This window comes from Anolis sagrei, chromosome 1 (genome assembly GCF_037176765.1).
Source record: "Anolis sagrei isolate rAnoSag1 chromosome 1, rAnoSag1.mat, whole genome shotgun sequence".
Taxonomy (NCBI): Eukaryota; Metazoa; Chordata; class Lepidosauria; order Squamata; family Dactyloidae; genus Anolis; species Anolis sagrei.
Genome location: NC_090021.1, coordinates 323,979,283 through 324,001,998, shown reverse-complemented (window position 1 = coordinate 324,001,998; position 22,716 = coordinate 323,979,283). Strand labels below are relative to the sequence as shown.

Sequence of the window (22,716 nt, the reverse complement as noted above, 5' to 3'; positions counted from 1 at the left end):
TCCAGGTCTTTAGCTTCCTTCTGAAGGAGAGGAGGGATGTTGATGTCCTAATTTCCTTGGGGAGCACATTCCACAGGCGAGGGGCCACCACCGAGAAGGCCCTGTCTCTCGTCCCCCACCAATCTCGCTTGTGATAAAGGTGTAGCCGAGAGCAGGGGCCTCTCAACAGATCTTAAACTCCGAGGTGGGACGTAGAAGGAGATACATTCGGACAGGTACGCTGGGCCGGAGCCGTAAAGGGTAAATAAATAAATAAACAAATAATGTACCTGGAAACACACACACACACACTGTGGATAGCAGCTTTTGGTACCTGCTGTGACAAGTAACAGTGTTGGCTTCCAAGCCTGGCGCCTGCCACTGCTGGTTGTGTGAAGTGCAGAGGCCAAGCCTCCTCCCCAAAGGCACCTCTGAGTGTCCTTTCCCTCCCAAGCGAAGGTCAAAGGCTCTTCCTGCAAGTTTGGAAAGAGATTTTCCTTAGGACTGGGTAGCGAAAGGAATGAAAGAAGGGCTGCCGTGGGTCTGACAGTCCTCCCTCTTCCCAAGAATCAGAGAATTTCAAAGGGAAACCAAAAGGGAAGAGGAGAAAGAAACAGGAGAAGCATTACTTTCCATTTGCCAAATTCCTGAGGATTCGTTGTGTTGCAGTCCCGGGGAGTTTGCCAGCTTAAGCAGAGCACTGAGGGGCAACCTAAAGTTGTCTCCCGAAAGGAACAAGGTCAGCCTTCCTCGTCCTTCCTCTTCCTCCTCCTCCTCCTCCCTTTTGGGTCTCTATGGCCCAGAGGCGAAGTTTCTTGGAACTTCGCCTCCTTGTGACGCAACAATCGCAGTGGAACCCCCACCCTCTTTGGCCAGCCAATCAGAAGCGGGGGAGCCCTGTCCGGGGACCAATCTCGAGGCGCTGGACAGTTCCCCGGTCCTGACCGGCCTTCCCGAGGGGTGGGGGCCGAGGAGGGAGGGAGAGGAGGGGATAAAAGAGCCCCAGAAGGAGCTCAAGGGCTTTGGCCATCCCGCCGGCTTCTGAAGCAGTTTGGGGCTGCAGAGAGAAGAGGAGGAAGAGAAGGAGGCGTTGTGTGTGTGTGTGTGTGTGTTGATTGTGGTTGCAACAGAGGGAGGAGAAAGAGAGACATTGGCTCATTGATTGCAGCAGCAGCCGGCTGGCAAGGAATCCAAGGAAGCCGGAGTTCCCCAAGAAGCAGAGACAGAGGAGGAGGAGGAGGTGAGGAGCCTGCGCGTTTTCTCCCTTTCCCCCCAAGATCTATAGATCCCAGGATCTATAGATCTTCCCATGCCAACCCCCACATCCCAAGGTGAGTGGGCGACTTGTGGTGGAGATCTATGAGGTAAGAGATTTGGGGCGGGTGAGGAAGATGGAAGGAAAGAAGGAAGGAGGCCGAAGGGAAGCCTTGAACTGGTGTTTTTCCCTTTTGGTCAAGGAGAGAAATCGCCCAGGGTTTGCAAAGAAGTGTGTCTCCTCATCTCCTTCTCATCCAGATCTTGTAATGGCTAGGGTTTTCCTTCCCTCCCAATGAAATGAATTAAGATCTGTATTGTTGAAGGCTTTCATGGAAGGAATCAATGGGTTGTTGTGACTTTTCTGGGCTGTATGGTCATGTTCCTGAAGCATTCTCTCCTGACGTTTCACCTGCATCTATGGCAAGCAACCTCAGAGGATGCCTGCCATAGATGCAGGCAAAACGTCAGGCGAGAATGCTTAGGGAACATGGCCATACAGCTCAGAAAACTCAGGATGCCTGCCATAGATGCAGGCAAAACGACAGGAGAGAATGCTTCAGGAACATGACCATACAGCTCAGAAAACTCAGGATGCCTGCTATAGATGCAGGCAAAACGTCAGGAGAGAATGCTTTGGGAACATGGCCATACAGCCCAGAAAACTCAGGATGCCTGTCATAGATGCAGGCAAAACGTCAGGAGAGAATCCTTAGGGAACATGGTCATACAGCTCGGAAAACTCAGGATGCCTGCCATAGATGCAGGCAAAACATCAGGAGAGAATGCTTAGGGAACATGGCCATACAGCTCGGAAAACTCAGGATGCCTGTCATAGATGCAGGTGAAACGTCAGGAGAGAATGCTTCAGGAACATGGCCATACAGCCCAGAAAACTCAGGATGCCTATCATAGATGCAGGCAAAACGTCAGGAGAGAATGCTTAGGGAACATGACCATACAGCCCAGAAAACTCAGGATGCTTGCCATAGATGCAGGCAAAACGTCAGGAGAGAATGCTTAGGGAACATGGCCATACAGCTTGGAAAACTCAGGATGCCTGCCATAGATGCAGGTAAAACGTCAGGAGAGAATGCTTCGGGAACATGTCCAAACAGCTCGGAAAACTCAGGATGCCTGTCATAGATGCAGGTAAAACGTCAGGAGAGAATACTTCAGGAATGTGGCCATATAGCCTGGAAAACTCACAACAACCCGGAATTAAGATCTGTTCCAAAAGAAGACTCTGTGCTAGAGAGAGTTTTTAAATATATATGTTTTAATCTCCAAGGAGGAGGTAGTGTATGGGGTTCCTGGAGGCTCAAAAGCGAGGAGAATTGCTGGTTATGTTGGGAAGCTTGAAGTTGTATCAGCACTGCCAAAGAATGCTGTTTCAATGGCATTGTATGGGTCTATACTAGAATCATAGAATCATAGAGTTGGAAAAGACCTCATGGGCCATCCAGTCCAACCCCCTGCCAAGAAGCAGGAAAACTGCATTAAAAGCACCCCCAACAGATGGGCATCCAGCCTCTGTTTATACTGGGTCTATAATGCAGATCAAACTGCAGTATTTAGCAGTGTAGATTCAGCCTTCAACAAGGTCCCCCATTACCTTCTGGCAAACAAACTAGTCCAATGTGAGCTAGGCAAAATTACAGTTAGGTGGATCTGTAATTGGTTAAGCAAACGAACCCAGAGGGTATTCACCAATACTTCCTCTTGGTGAGCACCCTCCTGGAAAGAAGTGATGAGTGGAGTGCCATAGAATCATAGAATCATTGTGTTGGAAGAGACCTCGTGGGCCATCCAGTCCAACCCCCTGCCAAGAAGCAGGAAAACTGTATTCAGATCACCCTCAATAGATGGCCATCCAGCCTCTGCTTAAAAGCCTCCAAAGAAGGAGCTGGGTTCAATCCTGGGCCCGGTCCTGTTCAACATCACTTTTAATGACTTAGATGAAGGGTTAGATGGCATGATCATCAAGTTTGCAGACAAATTGGGAGGGACGGCTAATACCCCAGAAAACAGGAGCAGAATTCAAAATGATATTAACAGATTCGAGAGATGGGCCAAAACTAACAAAATGAAGTTCAACAGCAGCAAATGCAAGATACTCCACTTGGGCAGAAAAAATGAAATGCAAAGATACAGAATGGGGGACACCTGGCTTGATAGCAGTACGTGTGAGAAAGATATTGGAGTCCTTGTGACAAGTGACAACAAGTTAAACAAGAGCCAACAATGTCATGCGCCAGCGTAAAAAGCCATTGGGATTTTGGCCTGCACAGATAGGATGCTAGTGTCATGCTACCCCTCTATTCTGTCTTGGACAGACCACACCTAGAATACTGTGTCCAATTCTGGGCACCACAACTGAAGGGAGATGTTGACAAGCTGGAATGTGCCCAGAGGAGGGCAACAAATATTATCAAGGGTCTGGAGACTGAGCCCTGTGTGGAGCGGCTTAAAGAGCTGGGCATGTTTAGCCTGAAGAAGAGAAGGCTGAGAGGAGACGTGATGAGGTCCATGTATAAATATGTGAGGGGAAGTCACAGAGAGGAGGGAGCAGGCTTGTTTTCTGCTGCCCTGGAGACTAGGACGCAGAACAATGGCTTCAAACTACAAGAAAGGAGATTCCACCTGAACACAAGGAAGAACTTCCTGTGAGAGCTGTTCAGAAGTGGAACTCTCTGCCCCAGAGTGTGGTGGAGGCTCCTTCTTTGGAGCATTTTAAGCAGTGGCTGGATGGCCATCTGTTGGGGATGCTTTGAATGCAATTTTCCTGCTTCTTGACAGGGGGTTGGACTGGATGGCCCACGAGGTCTCTTCCAACACAATGATTCTATGATTCCATTGATAAAGGACGTGGAAGCTGAGAGAGTGTGACTTGCCCAGAGACCAACCAGCCGGTTTCTGTCTCTGAGCAAGAATTCTAATTCTCACACCCTGCACATTCCACAGATATATAAACCCCGCTTGCCTAGTTTCCAACAGACCTCACAACCTCTGAGGATGTCTGCCATAGATGTGGGCGAAACGGCAGGAGGGAATGCTTCTGGAACATGGCCATACAGCCTGGAAAAATTCACAGCAACCCAGATTCAAATCCTGCTTTCCAAAATCATACTCTCACCTTCAGCAAGGAAATATTAAGATGTAGGCTGCAGAAAGATTGGCCACTTGATGCAATCATATTGACCCTCCCATGTGTTATAAAATACAGACAACATTGTGTCTTGATCTTCCCCAAAACCAAATTGCCCTGTTATGCTTGCAAGTTGTGTGAATTTCCCTTGCAGCAGAGGTCATTTAAGGGGAATCAGATTCTTAGAAGACAAGCCTGCTCAGAGCTTAAGGAGGGGCCCACGATGTTTTCTGCATCTTACTTGAAAGAGATGTGCCTGGCAATGCGAGGGAGTAAGTATGCTAAAGGATACTTGCCCACACTGTTGCCTCCCTTGACCAGCTGCTTTTTTGTGTGGAGCCACTCAGCCAAGGATTTGCCTGGTGCCAACTTGGTCATGTGAACTGACAGCCTTTGTCACCAATCTGTCAGCTGGTTCATTGGCAAACTCGCTCTGTGGCCTCAGAGGAATCGAATTGCAAGTTTCTTCCAATGGAGGTGGAGGTGAAGAGCTTCCGCCCTGAGTCCCTTTGGGGAGATAGAGCGGAATACGAATATATTATTTGCATTACTACTACTACTGCTACTACTACTACTACTATTTGAAACACAACAAGATGAGTCCACAGCAAACAAGATCAGTCTGCTGGCTGTTGTATTGGATCACACATTGGAAACTTCCCAAGTGTCTAGGTCTGTGTGATGTATCAACGAATAATGCGTGCAGATCCCAGTAGGGTGGCCTTTAGCAGCTGGCAGATGGTAATCTTGTCAGCTCTGATTGTGTTTAAGTGCAGGCCAAAGTCTTTAGGCACTGCACCCAGTGCCTGGGACCACCTTGACTGGTGTTTTATAGTCAGTTTTCTGTGAGTCAGGAAATGGGCCTCTTACCACTCTTCTGGCAGGATACATGAGGGTTCATCTATACCAGGCATGGGCCAACTTGAGCCCTCCAGATGTTTTGGACTTCCATTCCCACAGTTCCTAACAGCCTCAGGCCCCTTCCTTTTCAGGAATTGTGGTAACAGAAGTCCAAAACACCTGGAGGGCCCAATTTGGCCCATGCCCAGGGGTGGCCCAACCCATTACGCGAAGTAAGAATTTGCAGTATAGTTGATTTTGCCCAGGGGTACTCTTGAAGCGCTCTTGGGGGAAAATAGACCTTGACATATGCGAGTTGTAGTTACTGGGATGTATAGTTTACCTACAATCAAAAAGCATTCTGATGGAATTGAACCAAATATGGCACACAGAACTCCCACGACGAGCAGAAAATATATATCAGTGATTGGTTGGTTGGGGGGGGGGGGGGCAAAAACTGTTTACTTATCATTGAAAATTACCTAGGGCCACCTCTGCCCATGCCTGATCTATAGTGTAGAACTAATACAGCTTGACACCACTTTAGCTGCCATGGTAAAATCTTGTGGAATCTGGGGAGTTGAAGCTTTACTCAGGGCTCTTCCACACAGCCCTATATCCCAGAATATCAAGGCAGAAAATCCCACAATATCTGCATTGAACTGGGCTTTCTGAGTCCACACTCAGATAATGTGTGATTTCCTGCCTTGATATTCTGGGATATGAGGCTGTGCAGAAGGGCCCACAATCTTTAGTTTGTCAAAGCCTTTAATGGCTGGAATCATTGGGTTGTTGTAGTTTTTCAGGCTATATGGCCATGTTCTAGAAGCACTCTCTCCTGATGTTTCACCTGCATCTATGGCAAGCATCCTCTGAGGTCTCACAACCCAATCTTTAGGTTTTTTTTGCCAAAGAGTGCAGGTGTCTCACCAAACTGCAACTCCCAGGATTCCATGACATTCACAATGGCAATTAAGGTGTCAAACTGAATTCATTCTGCCGTGTAGATGCACCCTGAAGTACAGGAAGAATAAAGCTGCTCACAGAATTAACTGCTAGCCCAAGAGAGCACCAAATCTTGCTCCCACCTCTACCCAAGCCTAGATAGGTACATACATTACCTAAAAACAGCCAAATTATTTTGGCCACAAGCATTGCTTCCACTCTATAGCAATAGAAATGCAATGTGTACGCATATATTCAGTTCTTGTGGGTTTTTTCAGGCTATATGGCCATGTTCTAGAGGCATTTCTCCTGACGTTTCGCCTGCATCTATGGCAAGCATCCTCAGAGGTGAGGTCAGAGGTGTACGAATATATGTCGTGAAGTCAGCTGGCAATCCTACTTTACAGCTTTCATGGGGTTTTCTTAGGCAAGGGATATTAAAAGGTGGTTTTTGCCAATTCCTTTCTTTGAAATACCGCTTTCAATAGGAATAAGCAAAACAAGGAGTACTTGGGTGCCTGTTAAGAATACCTCTAGATCAGTAGTTCTCGGCCTTCCTAATGCCTAATATGTAAAACTGAAAGCTACACAACTACATAGTATATACAACTATGAGACTATGGAACCGAAAACTACACAACTATATAGTATATACAACTATGCAACTATTAGAAATAACAAAAACCAGAAAGACAATAGCAAAACACATACAAAAGATCTACAAACCTCCCACTTTCTAGTTTTTGTTAAACTACCTTTCCACAATAACAATGCAGACATTTATCAACTGTAACGTTCAGAAACTGGTAGAATATGTTGCCAAAAAGTTGAAGTGTGGTTATATAATACCATTTAAAGCAGTGTTTCTCAACCTTCCCAATGCCACAACGCCTTAATACAGTTCCTCATGTGGTGACCCCCAACCATAAAATTATTTTCATTACTACTTCACAACTGTGATGTTAGTACTATTATGAATCATAATGTAAATATCTGATATGCAGGATATATTTTCATTCACTGGACCAGATTTGGCAGAAATACCCGATACGCCCAAATTTGAATACTGGTGGGGTTGGGGGGGGGGTATTGATTTTGTCATTTAGGAGTTATAGTTGCTGGGATTTATAGCTCACCTACAATCAAGGAGCATTCTGAACTCCACCAATGATGGAATTGAACCAAACTTGGCACACAGAACTCCCATGACCAACAGAAAATACTGGAAAGGTTTGGTGGACATTGACCTTGAGTTTTGGAGTTGTAGTTCACCTACATCCAGAGAGCATTGTGGACTCAAACAATGATGGATCTGGACCAAACTTGGCATGGATACTCAATAAGCCCAAATGTGAACATAGGTGGCATTTGTGGGAAATAGACCTTGACATTTGGGAGTTGCTAGGGTTTAGAGTTCACCTACAATCAAACCCCCTTGAACCCCACCAACAATAGAATTGGGCTAAACTTCCCACACAGAGCTTCTATGACCAACAGAAAATGCTGTGTTTTCTGATTATCTTTGGTGACCCCTCTGACACCCCCTCACAACCCCCCCCAGTGGTCCTGACCCCCACGTTGTAAAACGTTGCTCTAGAGCCAGTGTAATGCAGTGGTGTGAGCACTGAACTACAACTCTGGAGACCAGTGTTTGAATCCCTTCTTGGTCATGGAAACCCATTGGTTGACCTTGGACAAATCACACCCTCTCAGCCTCAGAGGAAGTATCTTCTGAATAAATCTTACTGAGAAAACTCTGTGATAAGGTCATCATGGGTACAAAATATCTTGAAGGCACACAGCAACAACAGCAACCCAGATCTGAGGTTGCTGCTTCATTCTGCCTAATGATAAGATCAGCCCTGCAGATATCAGTAGGAAGGAAATCAACAAAGTTAATGATGTGTTTTAAACAACAGCAACCCTGACATGGACCCAGTTTGCCTAGGAGCACCTTTTCAAAGCAACAGCTTTGTTACTTATCTGATATTTTCATCAACTTTCAAAAGATCATTGTGGTCTACTAAGGAGGAGGTTTCACCACTGAGTGGAATTTAGATGGATTTTTTTTCATGTCAGGAGCAACTAGAGAAACTGCACGTCGCTTCTGGTGTGAGAAAATTGGCCGTCAGCAAGGACGTTGCCCAGGAGACGCCTGGATATTGGATGTTTTACCATCCTTGTGGGAGGCTTCTCTCATTTCCCTGCATGGGGAGCTGGAGCTGACAGAGGGAGCTCATCCGCACTCTCCCCAGATTTGAACCTCTGACCTGTCTGTCTTCATTGTGCCACCCATTGTGCCACCGGGGATAGGATAGATTTCAATTTGAAATTGATAGTGAATCTGTATGTTTAGAGGAGCAACAATCAGAGAAACATGATGCAGAGGTTCTTCTCATTCTGATGTAACCCCTAAATAGAGTTCTTATTTAGTGTTTAGCTCTCTTGTTTATACCTCTTACGTTTGATTTTCCTAACCTGTATTTCCGGAATGACAGTTCAGAAATTGCTTTTGCAATTCCATGCAAATGTAAGGAAGGTCCTAATGCGTCTCTACTTTTCCACAGCTAGGAACCTCTAATCAGGTCAATGGAGACTCTTTTTGCTGATAAAATAAAAATAATGCATGTGGCATTTATATCAGTGTATTGGATATACTTCAGGGAGTGGTGTAGTCATGTTAGTCTTCTGGGAAAAACAGCAAAGAATCATGTGGCATCTTAAAGGCTTCCTATAGCACATGTTTTCATGGACCACACCTACTTCTTCAGGTGCCTGAAGTCAAAGGAGGCTGAAAGCTATGGAAAGTTGGGTAGTTGTAGGTTTTTTGGGCTGTATGGCCATGTTCTAGAAGGATTCTCTCCTGACGTTTTGCCTCCATCTGTGGCAAGCATCCTCAGAACCTCTGAGGATGCTTGCCACAGATGCAGGCGAAACATCAGGAGAGAATGCTTCTAGAACATGGCCATACAGCCCAAAAAACCTACAACAACCCAGTGATTACGACCATGAAAGCCTTCAACAATACTATGAGAAGTTAATCCATATGTTGTAATTAGTCTTTAAGGAGGCACATAATTATTTATAGTATTGGGAATATATGCAGTATCTCTTATCATATCCAAGGAGACCTCAAAGTCATTGACCCCCTCAAATAGATCACCACACAGAACTTGTTTAATTAGTCTTCTCTAGGTATTCTATAAATTTGAATTAGTCTTCATATTTATAGAATATTTAGAGAATGTAGGAAAATTAAGACACATGATGTTATTTATTTTCACAGTGAGTGATGGAGACATATAGTGTCACCAGGGATGTCTTAAATGTACAGTCCATTAACCTACATTCTGCTTTGGCTTGTACACTGACCATTGTGTGTTTTACTTTTTCTTTTAAAGCAATCTGTTCCTCTTGGGTCTTCATGAAGAAGCCGTTTTGATAGCCATCCTCCTTGAAACCCTCCCTCCGCGATGCCCTGGAACGTCAAATGGCTGAACGGCTACAGCAGCCACAGCTCCCAGTCCCAGAAGCAATGCAAGAAATCCTCCTTTGCCTTCTACCAAGCTGTGAGGGACCAGATGCCCGTGTGGCTGTTGGAGGACATGCGGCGCATGGAAGCCTTTCATTGGCAAGAAGGAGGCAAGGTCAGCAGCTACTCCCCTTCAGAGGCCCTTCTCTATGCTTTAGTGCACAACCACCAGCCTTATGCCCATTACCTCCTCAACAAATTTCCTAAGAACGCCCTGGCGATACCCAGCCTGCATTTCAGCTGCTGCCATTCATCGGCCCCTCACTTGGCCATGGCTGTCCGGTACAACCGTGTCCACATCCTTTTAGAGATCCTGAAAGCCATCAGAGACTTCCCTGCAAGTGAACGAGCTGGTTACTTAGACCGCCGAGGCTGCAGCCGTGTGGAAGGGGGCAAGACATCTCTCCACGTGGCTTGTGAACTGGCAAGGCCCGAGTGTTTCCTTTTGCTGCTGGGCCATGGCGCCTCACCTTGCCTCTGCGATGGTGCTGGAAACACCCCATTGGACCTCTTGCTGCAACAAATCTGGGAAAACCCGGCATCCAACCTATGCACCAAGTTGCTCCTCCTGGACTCTCTGTTCCTCTTTATGCCTCAGGGCTTCCATTTTGCACGGAAGCCACAGCTCCTGGAGGACCGGCAACAGTGGCAAGAACTGTTGGGGAAGCAACGGTTTGAGTGGCTGGCAGGCTTAGCACCTTCGTCCCTCTTTGTCCAGTCCATGCAAGTCTTACTTGGGACCATTTCTCCAGATCAGTTCCCCGAGGCGCTGGAGGACCTGCCTTTGCCACACTTTCTGAAGCCCTTAGACCTCAAACTGAAGAGTTAAGAACTTCATCCTAGATAGAGACTCTTCCTTTCTCCTCTCCCACCCTGCGGTTCCTGCTTGTGTGATGAAAATAAGGGTTTTGGCTGTTGCCTAGAGAACTTACGTGTTTAATGTACACAACTGTGTGGGAAATGGGGAAGCCTTTCTTTTAATTAGAACCTTTTTAAAAAAGACTGGAGTATGGCACTGTGTTTTATTTTAATGTCGCCTACATGACGTTTGAAAGGAACAGTAAGATTCCTTTATGAGAGGAAATATGGTTTACAAGAGGGTTGAGTAATCAAGGTGAGTTTCAAAGTCAGTTTTTTGCTGTAGCACTTTCTGGGAGCTCAATAAACTGCCAGACATAACCAAAAAGAAAGGGAAAAAATACTCTAAACAGCTAAGAATAGATTTCTGGTTTTTAAAATAGGTGGATGGCATCCTGCCCAGTAGTAGATCTTCCAGTATCCCTTATCCAAAATAATCCAAAACACCAAATTGTCCACATGATTGATTAAGCTAGTGACACCTTTGCTTTGTGATGGTTTAATATACACAAACATTGTTTCATGCACAAAATTATTAACAAATTTGTGGATAAAGTTTTTTTCAGGCTATGGGTATTAGGTGTATATCAGCATTTCTCAACCTAGAGGTTGAGACCCCTGTGGGGGTCATGAGGGGGTTTCAAAGGGGTCACCAAAGACATCAGAAGACACATATTTATGATGGTGTTAGGAACCCCTTTGTCAGAGAAGGCTGAAGATCTCTCCGCCTGTCCTTCTCTTCCTTTTTTGGAAACAGATGGCGAATCCTCCCACCAAAAGCTCTTATCTGCTGTAATTGGCTGGACTTTCAGCCAAAGGGAGGGCTGTTTCTGAGACTACAAACCAGGAGGAGAGAGCGGGTGTGCTCAACTCATGGCAGCATGGTATGCACATATGGACAAGGGAGAGCATGTGAGGCTGGAGGGAGGCTCACACCGCTTTGAGTCGCCTGAGGGCTGAGAAAAGCGGTATATAAATAAAGTAAATAAATAAATAAATAAATGCCAGTGAGTCCCTTCAAGGCATTGGGGGGGGGGGGGTCTGTGTGGGAAGTTTGGCCCAATTCTATCGCTGATGGGTTCAGAATGCTCTTCGATTGTAAGTGAATTATAAATCCCAGCAACTACAACTCCCAAATGTCAAGGTCTATTTTCCCCAAACTCCACCAGTGTTGAAATTTGGGCATATTGACTAATTGTGCCAAGTTTGTCCCGATCCATCATTGTTTGAGTCCACAGTGCTCTACCTGGATGTAGGTGAACTACAACTCCCAAACCCAAAGTCAATGCCCACCAAACCCTTCCAGTATGTTCTGTTAGTCATGGGAGTTCTGTGTGCCAAGTTTGGTTCAATTCCATCATTGGTGGAGTTCAGAATGCTCTTTGATTGTAGGTGAACTATAAATCCCAGCAGCAACCCCCCACAACAAAATCAATTCCCTCCCCCCTCCCCCACTCCACCAGTATTCAAATCTGGGCATATTGGGTATTTGTGCAAAATTTGGTCCAGTGAATGACAATACATCCTGCATATCAGATATTTACATTACGATTCATAACAGGAACAAAATTGCAGTTATGAAGTAGCAACTAAAATACTTTTATGGTTGGGGGTCACCACAACATGAGGAACTATATTACAGAGTCGCAGCATTAGGAAGGTTGAGAAACACTGGTGCATATGAAACATAAATGAATTTCGTGTTTAGACTTGTGTCCTATCACCAAGATATCTCATTAGCTATATGCAATCAAATACAGGTATTCCGATCTGTAATAAACATGTACGATAGATGTGCGGTCCTGCAATGCCTGGAATTCATGTTTCCAGCCAATGACAATCAAACATGACCTTTTCAATGTGGCAGCTCTCAAACTGAAGTATTACTGATATGCTGCAGATCACAACACTGGGAAATTATATCTGCTATGCTCTCACAGTTTTGGGGCCCCCTGGAGAACAAGCGGTTATGACAGGGCCCCAAGGATTCCCTCCAGCTACCTGTTTTTGACCTTTCCTGTGGAGTTGTGGAAAACATTTCTAACACTCCAATCTAAGCATCTCAACTGTCCTTTCATTGGGGCACTGCCAAGCTGAAATTGTAGGTTTCTTCAGAGGTTGCATAATTAGATGATGGCACTTCATCATCACAGTTATGTTTGATGTTGCAATTTTAATACTATACAGTGCAGTTGGTTTTAAAGGTGACTTGGCCCACATAGTGCCTTTGGGAGGACCAATTCAGTCTCAGGATGGAGGAGATTATTTATATACTGCTTTTTTCCTCCTGAGGGAACTCAAAGCAGTTTCCAACATTATAAAAGCAAAATTCAATGCCGTACATACATGTGGAAACCAAAACATAATAGCTAGACAATAACATATAACTATACATTAACCTAACCAAATTAAAACATAAACATAAAATAACATTTAGACATAAAGCATAAAAATTAAACATCGATAATACAATAACATATTAAAACCCACCTTAAGCGACACAATTTAAAAACAGTTATTAACATCACATTATCCAAAATTACATCTGTAGTTGTTCCATTGGTGCGTTTACTATTCCTTATTCTCTTATTGCACTAAGTATTTTACTATTCAAAAGCTTGGTCACATAACCATGTTTTTACTTTCTTCCTGGATGTCAGGAGGGAGGAGGGTGCTCACATTTCACTAGGAAGGGAGTTCCATAGCCGAGGGGCCACCACTGAGAAGGCCCAAGCAGAGATTCTAACGCTGGTCTCGAATCATAGTCCAATGCTCAAACCATTACATTATGGTGATTCCTAGGTACTATTGGGGGAACAGGGCTCTTATATCTGCTTGATGCCAACTCAACTTCACAGTTAGTGGCAAATGCTGAAATGTCACTTCTCATCACAACTGTCACCATAACTGCCCCCAAGGAAGAACATAACATGCAGCCAACTGTTTTATTCCATATTATCAAGTTTGGACAAGGCAGAACCTTTGTTGATGTTTATTCATTCAGTCACTTCCGACTCTTTGTGACCTCATGGAACAGCCCATGGCAGAGCTCCCTGTTGGCTGTCACCACTCCCAGCTCCTTCAGAGTCAAACCAGTCACTTCAAGGATACCATCCACCCATCTTGCCCTTGGTCGGCCCCTCTTCCTTTTTCCTTCCATTTCCCCCACCATCATTGTCTTATCTAAGCTTTCCTTTCTTCTCATGATGTGGCCAAAGTATTTCATCTTTACCTCTAATATCCTTCCCTCCAATGAGCAATCGGGCTTTATTTCCTGAAGTATGGACTGGTTGGATCTTCTTGCGGTCCAAGGCACTCTCAGGACTTTCCTCCAGCACCAGAGTTCAATTGGTCATTGCTCTCCTCCCAAGAAGTAAACGTTTTCTGATTTCCTGGCTGCAGTCTGCGTCTGTAGTCATCTTTGCACCTTGAAATACACCCTTTGGTTGTATCAATATAAATACTTTTGTGGATGAAGTGTCTTTGCCTTGACTCCAAAAGTGGAACAACTCTATGCCTGGTGCTGGTCTTCATATTCAGTTTGGACTAGAATACCTAAAACTGCAATAAGCATAGCTAAACTAGAATATTGCAGAAAAAGTAGTTTTTCCAAGTTGTGATCTTTTCTGCCAAGAGCAAGTGTTTTACAAAGATTAAGAGCCTCCATTGCCATTGAAGAGTAAACAGCGTGCACACAGACACGTCATTGCTTTGCATTATAAGAAGCCTAGTTTGCAACATCCACGCCTCCAATTTTATCCCCAGCATCGATGAAGACTGCAACTAATCTCTGAGCAAACAAGAATGTTTGGGATGGTAGAAATGCATGATGTCACAATCTTTTCTAACTAGAATGGCTCAGCATCTCAACCCGGTGAACTTGGACTCTGTTACAACATCATGTCAAGAGCTCTAAAGCAGAAGCTCATTTGTAAAGCAGAATACTTGGGGAGTTACATACGGAGAAGGACAGTCCTTAAAATAGGATGTAAATAAAACCACAGTCTAAAGAAAGCTAAGGGGACTTGAGGCCAACTGAAATTAAACACTCTGATCTAGATAAACATGTAAATGTTAGGTAAGCTCTAGTAGTAACTAGACGTTCTATGTTGTTGTGTAACTTCAAGTCATTTTTTACTTATGGTAACCCCAACATAGGGTTTTCTTGGCAAGGTTTAATCAGAAGGGGTTGCCATTGCCTTCCTCTGGGGTTAAGAGAGAATGGTTTGCCCAAGGTCACTCAGGGCCTTTCCACACAGCCATATAACCCAGAATATTAAGGCAGAATAACCCACAATATCTGCTTTGAATTGGGTTATCTGTGTCCACACTGCCATATATCCCAGTTCAAAGTGGATATTGTATTTTACTCAGCTGTGTGGAAGGGGCCTCTGTTGGTTTCATGGCTGAGTAGGGATTCAAACCCTGGATATGATCTACAGATGGTTCCTCATCTGCTTGCACTCATCTTCCACTGTTATCCTCAACCAGTCATGGTTTTTGTAAATTGTTATGGCATTGAACTGAGCTGTGCTTTGCAACTTGGAGAACTGTTGCATTGTGCCTCAATACTAAATACCCTAGAATCAAGCTGTGGGTTGTGTGTGTTTGCGGTGGGGAATCTGAATTTGGTACAGTTTTACATATGGCCACACTTCTCCCTTGGCCATGCCTTGTGCTTTTAGCCCCACCAACTACTGATTCTTCCCAAATGGGAATAAAAGAAGAAATTAGATTACCAGACTGAAAGAAAGAGATAACAGTCTCCTCATTTCTTTGTTTATCTCAGAGGCAGGTTGTTTCCCAGGTAGCCCTGTTGGTTATTCTTACTCCCATATCTGTTCAAATTTCCTGGCTTCCCAAGGACAAGATAATTCTCTCACGTATGTCAACAAATCCTGGTGTGCCCCCAGTACCTGTAATAAAAACTTTAAAATGGGAGCTGGCATGTTCCTGGCTGGAAGATAAACCAAAACATTAGCTAATGTTAGCACAGGCCCCTTCTACATTGTCATATGATTGAGTTTCTGAATCCAGATTATTATATGGCAGTGTAGATTCATATATTGTCGAAGGCTTTCATGGCCGGAATCACTGGGTTGTTGTAGGTTTTTTCGGGCTATATGGCCATGTTCTAGAGGCATTCTCTTCTGAGTTTCGCCTGCATCTATGGCAAGCATCCTCAGAGGTAGTGAGGTCTATTGGAACTCGGAAAGTGGGTTTATATATCTGTGGAATGACCAGGGTGGGGCAAAGAACTCTTGTCTGTTGGCGCTAGGTGTGAACGTTTCAACTGACCACCTTGATTAGCATTTGATGGCCTGGCTGTGCCTGGGGCAATCTTTTGTTGAGAGGTGATTAGATACTGGTAGCCAGATTTTGTTCATTTTCATGGTTTCCTCCTTTTCAACAGAAAGGACGAAACCATGAAAATTAACAAAATCTGGCTACCAGTATTTAAAAAATTCTAAAATTACAACAGCAAAACAACAGAGGGGAAACAATCAGGCACATCTAATCACCTCTCAACAAAAGATTGCCCCAGGCACTGCCAGGCCATCAAATGCTAATCAAGGTGGTCAGTTGAAACGTTCACACCTAGCTCCAACAGACAAGAGTTCTTTGCCCCACCCTGGTCATTCCACAGATATATAAACCCACTTTCCGAAAAAATGCCTCTAGAACATGGCTATATAGCCCGAAAAAACCTACAACAACATAGATTCATATAATCCAGTTCTAAGGAGATAATCTGGATTCGGAAACTCAATCATATGGCAATGTAGATCCAGCCCCATCTAGCTCCTAGAAATTTATGAGTTTGCCTTGTGCTCTCCAAATTTTCACTGAAAAATCCAAAACAAATATAGTCAAGCAACATCTGAGTGTGGTCAAACAATTAATGAGGAAGAGAACACAGGCCAAGAGAGGCTGCAGCAGTTCGCTTTTTATGAATCCAGCCTCCTCTTCTCTCGCATTTCCACCAAATTATTGTAATGCAAACAACTTTTGCACTCCCAAAGGCAAGTCGCTTGTGAGCTTTCCAGCTTTAGGAACTTCTATAATCAAGTCAGGGTTGTTTATTTTCTTACATTATCAATAGATTTTTTTAAATGCCCTTCCTTCTTTCATCCTTTCATCCATCCATTCCCCCTCCCTCCCTTCTTTCATCCTTTGCTTGCTTGCTTGCTTGCTTGCTTGCTTGCTTGCTTGCTTGCTTGCTTGCTTGCTTGCTTGCTTGCTTGCTTCCTTCCTTCCTTCCTTCCTTCCTTCCTTTCTTTCTTTCTTTCTTTCTTCAAGGGCCCCTTCTACATAGCTGTATAAAATCCAAATTATCTGTTTTGAACAGGGTTATCTGTCAGTGTAGACCTAGATAATCCAGTTCAAAGCAGAAAATGTGGATTATGTGTCTTGATATTCTGGATTATATGACAGTGTAGAGGGGCCCAAGAGCATCCAGAGTAGTTACACTTATTTTACAGCACTAGTCCATCCTGTTAGGATATATACCAAATATATATTACAATATCTTAGAGGCATTTGGTGACTGTATTATTTGAAGGTTATTTGGAAAGAATGTTTGCCTTGTGCAGAATTCTTTTTATTAAGGCCAAAGCAAGCTGCTGACTTCATCATAAGGAAACACCAGAGAATACTTCATGGAGCAGATGTTTGAGAGAGAAAATACTCATTCCAGGTCAAGATTGCAAAAATCCCTTCCAAGACAAGAAACAAACTCATTGAACAGAGCGATGCTGCAGAGCTGTTGGCCTTCCAAATTTCCTGGATGTTGAGTTCCCAGAAGTTCAAGCCTATGTGGCCAAGGTTGAGGGATTATGGGAAATTGCAATCCAACCACATCTAAAGAGCTGAAGAGGAAATAAAGAAGCCCTGAAATAAAAAGGACAAGTACACGAGATCGTTCTTGTTACAAAGATTCCTGTTTGGTTTCAAGTCAATTGGGATTTATGGTGACCATAACACAAACCTAGAGCAGGGTTTGTTTGGCAAGATTTGTGCAGAAAGGATTGCTATTGCCTTCCACTGAGAGAGTGTGACTTAACTAAAGTTACTCCAGGAGTTTTGTATGACTCATCAGGGATTTGAACCCTGGCTACACAAAACCTTAGGGTGCGTCTACACTAGGCATGGGCAAACTGCAGGTGGTTTGGACTTCAACTCCCACAATTCCTAACAGCCTGCCGGCTGTTAGGAATGGTGGGAGCTGAAGTCCAAAACAGCTGGTCTACACTGTAGAATTATTGCAATTTGCCAAACTTGGACAGCGGATCCATACTTCACACTTCTTCCACTTTAACAACCATGACCCCATCCTAGTTTTGTGAGAGGCCCAAAATACTCTAAATTTCCTTGAACTACATCATTAGAGCTCTGTGGTAATGAATGAACAAAACTTGGATGGTTCCAGGAAGATTGAAGTTGTATGAAAATAGTATATTATTGGGTATTGTGGACAGAGCCTTACTTTGGAAGTGGCCCGAAGCGGAGTTGAATTAACACAACTGAACTAACAGTATGCCATTTTCTAATTTCCCTTTCCAATTCCTATTTAAATAACCTAGGTTCACCATTCGTTGTATGAAAGACTAGATTGTCCAATGCCTGGAACAAGAAGCCTACTGTTCAGGCATTTGGTGTAACTTCACAAGCAACAACATTGTTTCCTAACTCTTGACACTCTGCCCATAAAGGACTTTGCAAAGTGGTGGGTGCTTTAACCATCGTTCTCATGGGAGACTTTCTGCAGGGATTGCTGACTAAAATAAATGCCAATTAGTACCCATTACGAAGGTGCTGTCAAGCTCAATAAAGCCATCTGGGGTTCCTGTGTCAATCAAACTAATACATAGCAAAAGCTGGGTTCCACGGGGAGGAAAAACAGCAGAAACAAAGGAGAAGGAAAAGATTCCACCCTATAAAAGGACTAAGTTCAGATGCAGTTTTCTATTAATTTGGCCTGGGACATGGCAAACATATACAGAGAATTACTATGGCCATGTGCAGAATGGCTTTCTTTCCTTGCGACCACACATGGAGAATTAGGGCAGATATTATAATTACTTGTACTGCACTTTTTTCCTCAGGACTGAGTCTCAAAACAGCTCACAACTTTATAAACCAGGGGTCCTCAAACAAAGGCCCAAGGGCCTGATGTGGCCCTCCAAGGTTATTTATCCGACCCCCGCTCAGGGTCAACCTAAGTCTGAAACTACTTAGAAGCACACAACAACAACAATCCTATCTCATCAGCCAAAAGCAGGCCCACACTTCCCATTAAAATATTATTAAGTTTATATTTGTTAAAATTGTTCTTCATTTAAATTTTTGTATTGTTTTTAAATGTTATTTGCACTACAAATAAGATATGTGCAGTGTGCATAGGAATTCATTCATGTTTTTTTCAAATTATAATCCGGCCCTCCAACAGTTTGAGAGACTTTGACCTGGCCCTCTGTTTAAAAAGTCTGAGGACCCCTGTTATAAACTATGCAATTAAACACATACAAAAAAAAGAAATATTAAAATAGAATGAGACTTAACTGTTAGCACATAATTTAAATAAATAAAAATAGGTATTTATAGGAAACAGTGGCACTTGACATCAAAAACAATTCACCCAGAAATAGTAAAGGTAAAGGTTTTCCCCTGACATTAAATTCAAGCCTGAGAAGCCCCCCCCCCCCCATAATGGGTCAATAGGACATGGATCTTTCGACACCCCAGGGTGAAAACAGATATCCCCCCCCCCCCCCATTTCAGCAAGCTTCCCATCATTTTAGGCATTTAAGTTGTTTCGGCCAAACTTACCTGTCCGAATATATCTCTCCTCCCTCCCTAGGGATATTAGATTGGCCACCTCCCTTCTGACTTTCCAAAAAACGTAAAAACCTTTCTCTTTGAACAAGCTTTTGGAAATGCAGTGTAATAGATAAACATGGAACTATGAAAGCGTGAACATGGAATGGCTAGATGATGCTATTGGAAATGAGTTTAACAGGAAGACACTGGTGATGATTATATGTTTTTGATGTTTTTTTGTATGGATTTTTATAATGTTGTGTTGAATGTTTTAAATTGTATTTTATGACTGTTGTGGCATCAAATTGCTGCCAATCTGTAAGCTGCCTTGAGTCGCTTTCGGGCTGAGGAAAGTGAGATAGAAATACTGTAAATGGAAGAGGAGAGTAGTTTTCAGGGAATTTCAGGGAATAGGGTTTTCTTTTTGTTTGCTGGGGAATTCATAAAAAAAGTGATGCTGAAAAGCAGAGGAAGAACCAAGATCGGCTCCTGCTTGCTTTCGTGTCGGGCAGCTTTTTGTACCGGGAGAGGCCTTACCATTACGATCTCCTGAAGTACTGAAGGTACCAAAGAAAGAGAAGAAATGAATTCTGCACACAAGTCTAGTTGCTAGTATGGCCAATGTTCAGACCTTTAGATCAGACCTCGTAATCCACACTGGTTTGGGATTGGTTTATCTATTCTATGCCCTGGGATGTTCATTGATTCCCAGCCTTGGCTGTATTTATTTGTTTACACAGGAAGCAATAATTAGCATTGATTAGCTTAAAGAAAGATAGCTGCTTCCTGAAAGAAGCTACCTTGAATTCTTAGCTAGACAAAGGTTGAGTTGAGCAGAATGGCCTGCCCGGACTTTGTCTTCAACAGAATTAACTCTCCTAAAAACAGGATGTGACGTCTTTGCACTTCAGAGAGTATTAACAGTGTAGCAGACCTGTGTCCCAGCAAGAAAATTCCTGTTCAACCAGCCTTTAGGTTTATGGCAGGGATTGGCAGCTAGGCAGAGCCAAATTTCCTCTTGAGACATTCCTATGAGCTGCATGTTCCTAGCAGTAGTACGAAATACCTATGTAATGGCAAACCCATCAACATGCCGGAGTTGGCAGATCAGGCTTGATTGATCCTCTGATGTTCTGCTTTTTCAGCTACTTTAAAAATGTCCCAGGACATATCTACAGTGAACCTTAAACTGGGCTTGGTCTGGACAGCTGGACGCTGAATCAAGACACCCTAGATGATTCCCCCCCCCCCCCCAATTTAATGGCACCTACCTTTCCCCTTTTGTTTGCCCTGACATCAGCCCTAGAGGAGAGGAAAGAAGAGGAAACCCCTTCCTCTCCTATCTTTCCCTGTCACTCTGGCTGTTACTTACTTAGGCGATCCCTTGTAGTCCGAGGATGATGGTCCTCCAAGTGTAGTATCCTGGGGTGGGTCCATAGGTGACTGTGGAACCCTATTCTTGATCTGCATCTTATTCCACAGTGAGGGCATTGGTTTCCAGGTGGAAGGTGGTCCCAGTCGGGGTTGGCTTGACGTGCCTTCCTCTTGGCACGTTTCTCTCTTTCACCCTCCATTCATGCCTCTTCAAATTCTGCAGCACTGCTGGTCACAGCTGACCACCAACTGGAGCGCTCAAGGGCTGACCACAGCTGACCGCCAACTGGAGCGCATAGACACCAGTTCTCAGTGTCTATGCCAGAGATTTGAAGGTTGGCTTTGAGCCCATATTTAAATTTCTTTTCCTGCCCACCAACATTTTCCATTCTTGAGTTCGGAATAGAGCAACTGCTTTGGGAGACGGTGGTCGGGCATCCGGACAACATAGCCAGTCCAGCGGAGTTGATGGTGGAAGACCATCGCTTCAATGCTGGTGGTCTTTGCTTCTTCCAGCACGCTGACATTTGTCCACTTGTCTACGTGTTATCAGAGCAAGCAATTGTGGAAAGCTTGGTGGCTCAGACTTCATGCTTTTCCCCTAGCTTCCAATAATGTGGGGCAAGGCCAAATTAAGGTGGCTTTTCTTGGAGATGAGATTTGTGCAGAGTGTAGCTGCCATGGGGCTGATCCAAATCTACGCTGACCTAAGTGGTCAGTGTAGATGGGACCCTAGTTTCTTTCTCTTCCTCCTCCTCTTATTTTTCTCTCTCTTTGTCCTCAGTTTATGTCAATCCATGCAAAATGTGTTCAAAGTTCAAAAGCAGTTTCTATTTCAGTTAACTTCTCAGGATGGAGAGGAGAGGAAAGGTGAAATGTTGCCCTTCCCAGAAGAATCAGGAAAAACTAAATTGCTGCAGTTTCTGCAGCTTGTGTGCTCCTCCTCATTAATAACATTTTAAAAGTATTCTACTTACAGTATTTATATTCAGCCCTTCTAACTCTGAAGAGGACTCAGGGCAGATCACAGAACATACATGTGCGGCAAACATTACATGCTGTTTTTATGCACAATAAATAAATAAATAAAGGTATATATTGGCTTTTCCCATCTTCGGCATCTTGGTGTCTTTGTGCTTGGTTCTGGCAATTTGGGGGTGGGGGTGGGTTGCTGTCGATCCATCCCCCTGCCAAAGAGCTTTGTTTGTAATCTTCCTGCTTTGATTGTTTATGGGTGCCTTAGAATACCTCTCTGCTTTAAAGTGATACCTATTTATCTACTCACATTTGTTTTCGAACCACTAGGTAGGCAGAAACTGGGCTAAAGAAAGGCCAGCAACACATCCTGACCCGGGGTTCGAACTGGCAACTTTTTGACTGATAAGATTTACTGCAGCTGGTGGTTTAACCTGCTGTGCTAAAGCCTGGCCTATCTTGATAACTCTGATGTTGCTTGGCCACAAGCTGGGACAGTTGGAGGGTATGCCACTGATGTAATAAGCCATCTCTGTGTTTGTTTGTAGATTTGTGGCCTTCTATTTCTGGGTAGCCCCCGGTGGTGTAGTGGGTTGAGAAGGGCAGGGTAGAAATAGTGTAAATAAATAAATAAATGCGCTGAGCTGCTGAACTTGCTGACCGAAAGGTTTCATGTTTGAATCCGGGGAGCTATCTGATCTTGAATTTAGTATCCAAAGAGCAAAATTATATTTTAAAGCAGAACACTTGGACACACACAGAGAGATAAAGGTTAGTAGGGAGAGAAGGAAATAGGGATGAAGTGTTGACTATTCGGCTGCAGGATCTGAAGATGCAGGCAAAAGATCAGGAGAAAATGCTGCTTGAACACAGCCACATAGCCCAGAAACCACACAACACTCCAGTTATTCCAGCTGTGAAAGCTTTTGACAATACACATAAATAGAGATCACTGACATCATTTTGTTTCACCGCATTTGGTTAAACCGCT

General features: G+C 44.0%; 1 protein-coding gene across 2 annotated transcripts; it reads left to right on the top strand.

Annotated features, from left to right (window-relative positions):
* Positions 1-970: 970 nt before the first annotated feature.
* On the top strand, positions 971-10,700 carry ANKRD9 (ankyrin repeat domain 9). 2 transcript variants are annotated; one of them, XM_067463001.1, is made up of 2 exons: positions 971-1,219; positions 9,568-10,700. In XM_067463001.1, the coding sequence occupies exon 2, from the start codon at positions 9,640-9,642 to the stop codon at positions 10,525-10,527; it is 888 nt and encodes a 295-aa protein (XP_067319102.1). In that variant the 5' UTR covers positions 971-1,219; positions 9,568-9,639; the 3' UTR covers positions 10,528-10,700. The 2 variants fall into 2 exon arrangements, with proteins under 2 accessions (XP_067319102.1, XP_067319103.1); XM_067463002.1 differs by lacking the exon at positions 971-1,219 and adding an exon at positions 1,246-1,310.
* Positions 10,701-22,716: the final 12,016 nt, after the last annotated feature.